The following is a 12,051-nucleotide window of genomic DNA, read 5'->3' on the forward strand; positions in this document are numbered from 1 at the left end:
GCGGCAAAGTACCATAAGGCACAGATCTTACCTCTGCTTTAGAAACACTTCTCAGTGCTGGAATTACTGATTAAACAGCTGGTACGTTACCCTGGCAGGATGAGCGCTCCCTCAGACTCTTTTGGTACATTTGCTAACTGTAATTTATGATAAATCACAGCAGAAAAAAAAAAAAATCTTTAAACTGAGTCTGCATTGAGCTACCCATATCTTTTGCAAAGAGTGAGACAATACTTATTACAATGAGTAGAATGAACTTTTATTTTCATTCATCCTTCATTAATACCATACAATTAGATAGCAGTATCTGGGGGAGGGGGGGAAAAAAAATCTTGAAATAATTTAAAACAGAAGGCACAGAAAACCAAAGCCAACTATGCAGCTACAAGAGAAAGGAGAAAAATGATCCAGGAAGGGAATTAATTCAGAAAGGTTTTATCGCTAGACATTCTGATCAAAGGCTACAGCACACAGAAACAAAACCGCACAGTTTAAGCTAACCCATGCTTTTGTTACATATACAAGAAAAAAAAATCTAAAAATCTGATTTTTGCAGGGTTTTGAATGAAAAGTGTAATTTTTAAAATAAAAAACATTAAATCTAGTACATATGTCAAAATCTTCCCTAAAGTCTACACTAAGATGTACTTTACAAAAAAATCTGCATTAAGAGCAAAGCATATAGTTAAACCGCATCTGGGGATGGGAGGAAACTTGTTCTCAAATCAGTTAGAGTATCAAATAAGTTTGGTGTTTGCTTTAGAAACAAAGATTCTCAGTACAGTAATATACTGTAGAGGACATTCTTTTGTATTTTAATATTATGAAATTAAACCGATAGCATACATTACAGAAAGGAATAAACCCACTTCATTCATATGAGATTTTTACATTTTTTTTGCAAAAGAGTAACTTTATTTCTTTTGAAAACAAAGCTACTGGAATTAATGACATGCGATAATATGCCCTGATATACCGGCTAAGTTTGAAAATAAAGTTCATGCTTCACCATTGAAATATGCTGTGATTCTCAAATACATTCTCTGGTAATTAATAATACAATACAGAGGTCATTCATAAAATCAGTTCAGGTCAGGAACCTGGTTTATAAATGAAGCTCTTTTTCAAATATGCAGAACACTGACAACACACAGGGTTAACTCCAGATCAACACATTTCTTTCTGCGCTCCACCCCTCTTTTCTTAAACAAATGGGTGCTTAGCCTGCAAATATCATGGAAAGGCAAAGTCTAGAAGTTACAGGTTGGTTTGTAAAAATACTAAATACAATCCAAGATAAATAGTATTACTCTTACTGACAACTTAATAGCAGGTGCTCTCTAAAGGAAAATATAACAATATCCTGAAATGTGAGATCATTTCAGCATTTGATATCAAGGCATTTGCACATTTTTCAGGAGGTGACAGAATAAGAGTGAACTTTGCAGCTTACTTTGCAGTTGGACTTGAATTCAAAGAGCCTTCCTTCTAGCCTGCCCACTTGTAAACCATAACGTATGGTTTCTTAATAGCTTGCTTTTTTCCTGGGAATAATTCTCTCATTTAGAAAGTACAAGTCAAAGTATTGTTTCCACACATGAATAAAGAGAGCTGACAACTACAATAGAAACGGTAAAAATGATCTTTGTAAAAATGTTCATCAAAATTCTCTGACATAGCAAAACATTCATTTGTAAAGTAAAGTCTAATACTGCAAGCCATTCACTCAAAGGCGACCTTGGGCACGTGTATTCTTGCCAGCATTGCAACAGTAATTACTTCCATATTTCTTGTCATTATAGGATACAAACTCTGTAATATATTAAAGTTTCCTAACAAAGAGTCCAATTATTGCACTTCATAAAAATTCCAGTAATATCAGGCTTTTGTCCTACTTTTCTATGAACACTGATGCCCTGCAAGAAAAATTTGGGGGACCAAGTAATTTCTGATGAGTAAGATGGATTACTTGAATCAGTCTGAAATATTGAATCAAAAATGGAAAGGCTTACGAAACGAAGAGACGTACCTTTGGAAACGGATTTTGATTCATAGCAGCAGATAGATGTGTCATTGCGGTATTGACACACGTTCTCTTCGCAGGGAAGAACGGGCACATGGCTATTACGTTTCTATATCACATATAACTTGAGGACTGTGCAGAGAAACCCAAAGAACCACTAAGTTCTTCTGCTGACTCTACAAGCCTGACAGGGAAAGCTCAATGGCAGCCGTATCAGAGTGGAGTTTCTCTGTGAGCTCGTGTATATTTGCATTTGCGTCAGCAATGGATATAGCAAACAGAAATGGCTATTTCAGGATGGAAAGATATATAGAGTAAGTCTGAGAGGCCCGTGAAAAAAGAAAATACAGCAGTTTTGGCCCTGCTTATAACCAGCTGTATCAATAGGGAAAAAAAGATAGAGGAGATTTTTGTGCCAGCTATCTAGAAAAAGACACTGCTTGAACTGAAGTGATTCACAAATCTATATGAGGCTTCCAGGCCAGCAAATCACGGTTAAAGTTACTTTGTTCCTCTGCTCCTTCAGCATGGGAACGAGTGCAGAATGGCTCATTCCAACTGTGGATAGTCCGTTTACAGCAACAATCATATCACCACACCTAAAAAACACAAGAAGAAAAAAAACAAATGACGACGACTGCTCTGCAGTAACTAGTACACACCAACAAACAGCACTTCATTGCTGGGGTGACAGGTTTGCAACAGGTCGGAAGTGTAACTAAAAAACCCAAAGGGATTCAATTTTAAGTCTGTTTTACAACTGAAACTCATCTGGGTAATTCCCAAATCACTAGATTTCAATTCTAATACAAAGATAGTTCTGCATTAAGAGCTGACCTGTAGGGAAATGTGAAAAGAGAGAGTTGGAAAGATCTAATGGAGTCAAGAAAAGATAATGAGATAGCATGAGCATGACAGAAGCATTTCTGTTTGTTTGTGTGGATTATAACACATTTACACCAAACATGCCTTTACCGTAGGAGGTGTAAGTAAAGATACTTATGGTTACCAACCACATTCCAACCCAGAACCTTGTTTTCAATGGTTTATGATTTTGTCAAATGTAACCATTTGGCTTGAAATCTCCCTCAGCAGATGGTTCAACTGAGCAGCTGTAGCATCTCTGTGTTTTGAAGCAGGGAACAGAAACTTGGGAGGGTGCTGTTTGACAGCCTTGAGAAAATTGACCTCAAAGGGTTAAGTTTCAGTTTTTACAAGCTCAAGAGAAACTTCAAAAAAGCACCTAAGTTCTCTCCTATGTTGAGCATGCTCCATGTCCAGGCATCTCTTCTCTGTGACTTGTGTGTTTGGCATTCCCCAGAGCAGCTGAACATGACTGGAGATCAAACAGGACTTTTCCTGGAACCGATCCTCCCAACTATTGGAGGCACCAAAATGGATGGCAAAAAGATGCTCTCCTGAGCTCTCCCGGTGCCCTCCACTAGGGCAGAGCCGAGGAAGAAGAGGCAGTGTGACCAACACCATTTAAGTGTGCATTCAAGAGCACTTCTCTGCCTGAACCAAGGTACCCCATTGTCCTGGTTTCGGCTGGGATAGAGTTAACTTTCTTTTTAGTAGCTGGTACAGTGCTGTGTTTTGGGTTTAGTGTGAGAATGATGTTGATAACACTTCGATGTTTTAGTTGTTGCTAAGTAGCGCTTATCTTAAGCCAAGGACTTTTCAGCTTCCCATGCTCTGCCAGCAAGCAGGTGTGCAAGAAGCTGGGAGGGAGCAGAGCCGGGGCAGCTGACCTGAACTAGCCAAAGGGGTATTCCATACCATGGAATGTCATGCCCAGTATATAAACAGGGGGGAGTTGGCCGGGAGGGGCGGATCGCGGCTCGGGAACTAACTGGGCATCGGTCAGCGGGTGGTGAGCAATTGCATTGTGCATCACTGGGTTTTTTTCCTCCCCCCCCCCCCCTTTTTTGTTATATTCCTTTTCATTACTATTATTATTATTATATTTCATTATTACTATTGTTAGTATTATATTTTACTTTAGTTATTAAACTGTTCTTATCTCAACCCACAAGTTTTACTTTTTTTCCCCCTCTTTCCTCCTCCTCACCCCACTGGGAGGGGGAAGGGGGAAGCGGCTGCGTGGTGCTTAGTTGCTGACTGGGGTTAAACCATGACACCCATCACCCAAACCACAATGCTATAGTTCACTGAGTGGGGTCTCACTCACCCAACCTTTCTGCTGAAGTCATTTCACCTTCTATAAAATCACACCAGACAGATAATTTAGGCAGAAAACTGTCTTAACTATTGAACTGTGAAGTTATTTTCTTCCTTCCTCTCTAGCCGAACAAAACATTTAGATAATTGAAACAAAACAGAACAGCTTCAAAAAAGCCCTGCCCCAGAATAACTCATGGTGTGGGTTCTAAGGAGCTCTTCCTTGTTGATGGCCCATTTTTAAGTCCATATTCTCGGTGAGACAGTACATTTGAACAGAGAGTACTATATCACAATATCACACACAAGCATCTTTTCCATTCCTTACAAGGGGGTAAGTGTGACCGCAATCACTCTTCCCCTCTTCTTAGGAATGATGCTTGAATTTCCATTTGTGTGAAGACTTCTAGTTATTAATTCCTCAATCTGAAAGTATTTACTTTGGGTTGAACTGAAATCTTTCATTTAATCCAAACTGTTTCATAGCTGGCCAAAAAAAAAAAAATCTAATTTTGTGTTCAGCCAAGCTATTTTTTCATTTATTTATTTAGTCATTGAACTGAAAAATCAGTTACTGGCAAGGCTCTAGGCATAACTACATATTTTCTTAAGTTACTTTGTAAGTAAATCTACAAGTAAAAATCATGCCATAAAACTTCAAGTTGCATATTCTTTACTGCCACCTTCACAAAAGATCGGTTTATGAACAAGAGAACCTTTAATAGGAACTGGAAGTTCTGAACTAATCCTACACAAGGCTAAGATGCATATATGCATATTAGAGCTCAGGGTTGCATCCAAACATAATGTGGAAGTAGAATCATATAATGTTTAAGGTCAGAGGGGTCCTCAGGAGATCTCTAGTCCCACCTCCTGCTCCAAGCAAGGTCAGCTGTGAGATCTGACCAGGTTGCTCAGGGCTTTATGCAGTTGGGTCCTGGAAACCTCCAAGGACAGAGGCTGGGCAACCTGTGCCACTGCCTGACCATCCTCATGGGGAAACAGTTTCTTCTTATAACCAGTCTCAACCTCTTTTGTTCAACTGTGCCCATTACCTCTCTTCCTCTTACCCTGCACCACTGTGAAGAGCCTGGGCTCCATCTCCTCAATAATCTCTTTGTAGGTACTAGAAAGGGGCTATTAGGTGCCCCTGAAGACATCTCTGCTCCAGGCTGAGCAAGCTCAGCTCCCCCAGCCTCTCCTTGTAGGGCAAGTGCTCCAGCTCCCCCCATCTCGGGGGCCTCTGCTGAACTCGCCTCATTTATCAGTTTTTCCTGCCAACTAATGACTCTCAGGACACTAACATGGGGACTTGGTTCCTTAACGATCTTTTTGGAGGTACTGACTTTTTCATCTACTTTCTTGCCTTTCCATTAAAGCAGCAGCATCCATCTTCAGTACCAGAGTTTCCAGCAGTGGCTTCAGAAGGCTATAAGAAAGGATAAAGCAGTTTTCCCCAGTTTACAGAAGTAAGTTCTAATTTTTTAGCTCTTCTCTAGGAAGACAAAAATGTTACGAACTAGCCCGTTCTGCACATCTATATTTTGCAATGTCTCTTGGCCTAAAGAAGCGTTCAACAGGGAGACAGAGACAGCAGGTGACATCAGCACTGCAGCTGGGGAGGAGGACAGGAGACGGCAGAGGTGCCAGCACAAGCACCACCTCTGACAGACACCCTTTCCCCAGCAGAAACACCCCGTACTTCCCTGCATCACACTCATCAGGGAGGCAAAGCACTACTGGGCTGCATGATCCCCCCAGCACAAGATGCTACAACCTATTTCCTTAAGAAATTAGCTGCACCAGCATGTAACTATTTTAAAGTGTTGGTTATTATTATTATTACTATTATCTTAGCTTACTTTAATCTTCCATCAAAGTACGCGGGAGTTCCAAGAACAATTGTTTTAATGAAGAAAGGCTGGTTCGTGTGGTTCTCCTCGTAGCCACCGACGATGCTGAAACCCCAGCTCCCTAAATTGCTCCGCCGCAGTACTACGTCATGGCAGCTATGTAGGCAGCTGTGGAATGGAAGCACAGGATAGCAAGAGAAAAAGCCATGTATACGACATATAGATATTTATATAGTAGGCACAACACCTGCTGTCTCATCATTACCACTGTGCTAAGCGTGGAAGAGAAGGGGAGGGATGGTGATTAGACTTCTGTTCCCAGAGTAATTTTGCAATATTCAAACCGATTACCAAAAAAACCCACAATCTTGAGACAGAAAAGTGTTTTAAAAGAAATAATGCAGTGCTAGAACAATTACTTAAACACAGTTAACTCTGTAAACTGACAGTAATAGAATGGCATTTTAGGGATTTCACAGGCGGCAAGAATGTGGGTGGAAAATGGATACCTGAAGTGTTTAGTGTGCAAGTAAAAAATGCAGCGCGTTTTTCTTCCACCCCCAGTCAGTTTAGGTTTTTTCTACTTTAAGTAAAGATCTAAAAATCCATGCATCATCTTCGCTACCTCTGAACTGATGCATCACCAGTAATGAAAATATAAATGATTAACCATTTTATTACACAGAATGTAAATAATTCAGATCATGCTTCACTAACTGTACTGGTATATGTTATCTCCCCCAGTGAAAATCAATTCTTGCCAATGAAGTTGGCAATGACTGTAATTAAAAAAAAAAAAAACAACACAGAAATTAACTTTTGGGTAAAAAAGATGCCAAGTTCTTTACTGATGTACAACACTCCTTTAACGAACAGCAGCACAATGCATAGCGTAACTTTAGGAGCCACGCATGGGCATCTGTAGTATATAAGCAATAAACCACTGCTGAAGCATGGAAAGGAAGTACCTTTACCAAAACTGAGAGCTGTTTATTGAGGTTAGATAACACGTTAATACTTGAATGGAAGAGAAATTAATTGATAGTAAAACTCAGAAAAAGTGTGAATCTTTGGAGGGGCAATGCATGGTTCTGTTATCTTCAACTGCGATTCTGCTACCAATATGCCTGGTTCTTGTTGTGGTTTTATGCTTAAACTACAGACAGGGGCCCGGTAACTCTATCAGAGGGAAAGGAATTAACCTGCACGCCCTGACCAAAGTTAACAATGCTATTCACTGTAGTGGGAGCTCTTCTTGATAGCAAGCAATGCCAGAATGAGCTTATAGCTGTAGCCACAAGAGACAGAAAAACAGAAGAGTAAAAATGAAACACGGTGATATCCAGCAGACTGCAGATTAGTCAAGGGGAGCTCACTCACTGCAAATCTTGAAGAGTTTTTGTGTTTGGCAGAGATGGTAGTGGGTTCTTGAGAAAAAACAAAACAAAACATGGGGATTTGTAACTACAGGCTCATACGTGTGCAAGAGACCTGTGTCAAGAGTCTGTCAGAATGGCAAGTCTGATCCAATATTCTAAAGTTATGTATTTGGCCTCATAAATTTAGGTAGCAGATTAGCAAAGAGGCACATGGGTATATACTTCGTGTTTTTATTAATAATCTCTCTGGTTTTAGATATTCTACAGAAAGTTAAGATATGGTTAAACAATAGAAAAGATTACTTGTGTTCAATGAGAAGAATCCACATGGGTAGTTACTACAGTTTGTGAACGGATAAACCAAGTCTATTCATCTTCCAGTTTCCTAAGGAAACATTGCTCCTGTTCACAGTGCACTTCGTAAGCATGCTGCCAACCGAATATAGCTGAGATGGTCAGGCAGGCAGAAATAAGGGCAGATGTGCTGCAACTAATCAGGTCTCTGCTTTTGTATCTCTCTCGGACTTAGCTTAAAACAGGTAACTAATTACTTTATCAATTAATTCCGTACCTTGGAAGTCCCAGCCACATGACCCACGATGGTGACCAGCTGGCATCGTATTCATTTTCACTGATGGTACTCAATTGTTCTTCATTAGTCTGGGGCTGTTCTTCTACAATCTGGACTTCCAGGGCTTTCAGGGCGACTACTGAAGAGGCAGCACTAGCTTTCAGCATGGCCACCGCCTCGCTGTGACTTAGGTTAGTCAAATCGATGCCGTTGATGTTCAGCAGCACATCACCTGTTCAGAGCCGCAAGTGAGAACACATCAGTCTGTCAGAGTCGTTCCTACTGACAGCACCTCCCGCGCCAGGGTTTCATTTAATACTGTATTTTTTGGATCTGAGAGAGTCTGAACTAACAGCCTGGGAATGTGAATAGCTCTGAAGCCTTATACTGTCACTTTGAAACATTAATGTATTGAACTATTAAGCTGGATCAGTATAATTTATTTCCACATAACACATCAAATGCTGTGGCTTCTATGGTCTATCGCCCTGAAAATTTGAGATAGAAATTACCTAAGCCCCTCACCATCTCGGCTGCAACTGCGATGCCACTACATAATCATTTCCAGTGGTGGATCTTAGGTCCACCCTAACTTTAAAAGGGAAGGAAGAATGATGGAAGGAACAATACAGGCACCACAAAGTAACCAACTCTTGTAGGTAAGTGAGGCTCCACAGAGTGTTTTAGGCCTTCTGCTTTTTCTAGCTTGTTACTCGGGAGAACAAAATGGAATTCAAAAACTACTGGAACAGTTGGTACAAAACCCAGTGGATTAGAAGAAAGAAAGAGCATCTCTACAAAGATAATCTGGAAAGAGTTGAAACCACTAAAAAAATTGGCACAATTTTTATTTTATTTCAAAATATTTTTAAAAAGCCTCAGGATGAAAACACGAATGTTATTTACTGTCCAAGCAGTGATAGTCTCCTCTTTCACAGAATGTCTCACCTACCAAAGAAAGCCAGAAAAACCAAAGCAAAAGTGTGAACACCTGGGTCACATTTGGAACAAAATTTTTTGGAACTCATTTTTTAAAAGCTTTTTCCTCCCATGGAAATCTAAAGTTGAGGTGCAGCTTAACTTGAAATCACTTTTGTTGCTGCTGTGGCTACTTTAATGTTACACAATGAAAGAGCAATTGCGATTCTTCTATCAAGTGTGTTTTTCATACTAGTACAGAAAAAGAAAGCATACCTGTTGGTATGTGGGTGTAAATCTCCCTCTCAGAAGCATGTAAGGATGCTCCCACACTGTTCTTTTTAAATTTGCAATCTGTGAAGTTTTTTTCCTATATTTCTTTCCTAAAACAGTCTGTAATTCTGTGAACTCTGAATCACAGAGATCCCATAGGCAGTCTTTGTTTCACATACGACACAATATGTTTTAATCAACAAATGCTTTGCTATCGATCAGGCAGGACTGCCTTCACCTACACCAAGTCTAACCTCCACCTCCCGGTTCCCTTCTGCAAGGCCGAGGAACAAGGACGGGTGCTGTAGCACCCCTGAAGACCAGCAAACCCAAGCTGCCCCAGAGGATAAGAAAGCATTCAGGAACCAGGGTCAACACTGATGTAGCTTTGGGGTAAACTTAGCACGGGTGAGCTATGGCCTGTCATCAGAGCATCTCTGCTGTTCAGATATTATACTGAGGAACAGAGATTCCTTGGACAGAGATGGGGCCCAGCCCACCAAATTAAACACAAAAACAGGATGCGTGCACTACAGTACAAAGCATCGCACCAGACCCTCAGCTCAGGGGATGACCGTCAGCTTTAAAGAATTTAACCAGACATTTCCTGGTCTTATCTGCTTGCCCCGTAATCATTCTCTAAACATCCCTTTCCTAGAAAAGGTGGAAGTGCGATACTAAATACTCTATTTCCATTATTAAAACATGAAGAAAAGCATCCATCAGCGCTTCCCTACATCTGTGAAAAAACTTTTGACACCACCTGACTCCAGAGCACGTACTCATCAAACAGCAATCAGAGGCCACCCGTGCCACCAGGAAAGCCAAGCCCCACCTCGTTTAATCCTGCCGTCTCTTGCCAAACACCCGTGAGGCTGTACACTTGTCACAAAGATGGGCAGTTCGCCACTTTTGCTGCCTCTGCCTCCTGCCACTGTCATTCCCAGAGATTCATGTGGCTCTTTTTTCACAGTAATGTGCTTTTCTTGGCATGTAACACACTGGGAAAGATCCTGTTTGACAAGGATAAATAACATTGTTAAAACTTAAAAAAACAGAACAAAACATAACTAAATACACCCCAAAGCTATACTTTGGCACTTTAACAGAATGGTTTAAAAGGACTAAGTACTGCAAATTGGCTTCAGCTGGATTTCCTCCAGGTCAGTGGAAAAAAAAAAAAAAGCAAGCCACTCATGTAGATACTTAAATATAGACAGAAAGTTTATAAAGGCCCATCTTGAAAATCTCACTCCAGTTTCTTAGCATCCCACACTGGAATAGGCTAAATTTTAGGACTGCACTACAAAACCATATGGTCAAAAGAGTGGACACAAACCAGAAACAAATCTTTTGATGTCTTGGTGAACATCAGCATTACCTCATTTGTCAGTAGAATATGGCCCAGAACTACAAAGAAGTTCCTAAGAAATGAAAACACACGTGTTTTCATGATGACAAAGAGAGACCATTTAAAGCCCTTCTATGTCATGTTTTCTTTCAGAGCTGGTATGTAGAATCTCCCAGAGCACAAAGTAAGTAATGCCAATCAATGCTATAGGCTGGTAATGGGTGCCTTGTGCAGACTCCCTAATGATTACAACGAAGACCCAAACTTGAAGCAAGAAGAGATCCTGTATTTCATTTTCTAACACTTGAATTATAAAGTTTAGCCCATATTTAGTTTTGCCCCATCAAAAAGATCTAAACCTGAATCAAAGTATATTTTATTTGCTGAAGCCCTTCCTCTTCAGGATATTTAGTGATACATTCAAACCACAGCCCATACACCTGCAGTAGCATCTTCAATCAACAGAATATTTGCAAGGAATCCAAAATAACAGAAGAAATAACCTGGGAGATTCTTCCAAATATAAATACATATTCATTCCCCGCCTTCTCTTAGAAAATGGCAACACTGCTTTCTTCGATTTCCAATGCCACATGCTCCTTCTGACTGACTCTGTTCCTCGCATATACATGTTAATCACATATGCAGCCATATGTATACATACCATAGCTTATAAAGACAGCTCCTTCTTAAGTCTTCAGGCTTTAGGACTAACTGGCTGGTGCCATGCAATTATATAAACATTTTTTAAGCCACAAGACTTCTAAGCCAACTGTAGGTTAATGAGAGAGAGGCAAAGATAAATGGTATGAAACATGGGAAATGTCCACTTGCGGTTACGTGGGACTTCCCACTTTGAAAGAGCCCAGGGATGGTATTGATACGTGAGGGAAATCAGCTCAGCCAATGGATCAGCTTTGGAACTGCGATATGAACACAACCCATGCTGGCAGATGGAAAGGGGGTTCAAGCTCTGATATAGGTGAGCTGTAATCATTGTGTTGATATGGCCTAACATCGTGGCAAGTACTAATGGTCACTAACTGTATTCAGGAGCTTCACCTTTGTCCCTCAGGAGGAAAACAAGCTTCCTAGAGCCTCATTTGATCTTTTCTGAAATTACCGAAACTTTTAAAAGAAAATACTATCAACACGTGTAAATCCTCCCAACAGAAGTATGATGTTAGAGTGATGCCAACAGAGTGGACAGGAGGAAGGGTGGCTTGGTTGACATGGTCAACGTGACAATTATTTCACGAAATCAGCTTCTCAACAGTGAGAAGTCATATTTTTTCTAACTACAAGAACATCTCAAGCACAGGCTTTATGTCTGCAGGTCTTCCAGATAATTTGACACTAGCTTCATGAAAGTCTCTTCATTTTGCCTTTCTCTCCCTGCTTGACCCTACAGAACTCAGCAGTCTTGCAGCCAGCACTGCTGCAGGAGATGACACATCCCTCCAAGATGCTCTTTATATGCTGGATGGCGTGCACCACACCTC

At 40.5% G+C, this 12,051-nt stretch overlaps 1 protein-coding gene across 1 annotated transcript in view; it reads right to left on the reverse strand.

The window, feature by feature from the left end:
• Window positions 1-243: 243 nt before the first annotated feature.
• The window catches only part of LNX2 (ligand of numb-protein X 2), a 62,501-nt gene continuing 50,693 nt past the window's right edge, over window positions 244-12,051 (reverse strand). Inside the window, exons 7-10 of the mRNA XM_050915097.1 lie at window positions 10,034-10,211; window positions 8,008-8,239; window positions 6,067-6,225; window positions 244-2,622 (exon numbers count right to left, since the gene is read on the reverse strand). Of these exons, the coding sequence (XP_050771054.1) occupies window positions 2,487-2,622; window positions 6,067-6,225; window positions 8,008-8,239; window positions 10,034-10,211 (705 nt within the window). The 3' untranslated portion in view covers window positions 244-2,486. The remainder of the gene's footprint in view (window positions 2,623-6,066; window positions 6,226-8,007; window positions 8,240-10,033; window positions 10,212-12,051) is intronic.

This window comes from Gymnogyps californianus, chromosome 1 (assembly GCF_018139145.2).
Source record: "Gymnogyps californianus isolate 813 chromosome 1, ASM1813914v2, whole genome shotgun sequence".
NCBI classification, from domain to species: Eukaryota; Metazoa; Chordata; class Aves; order Accipitriformes; family Cathartidae; genus Gymnogyps; species Gymnogyps californianus.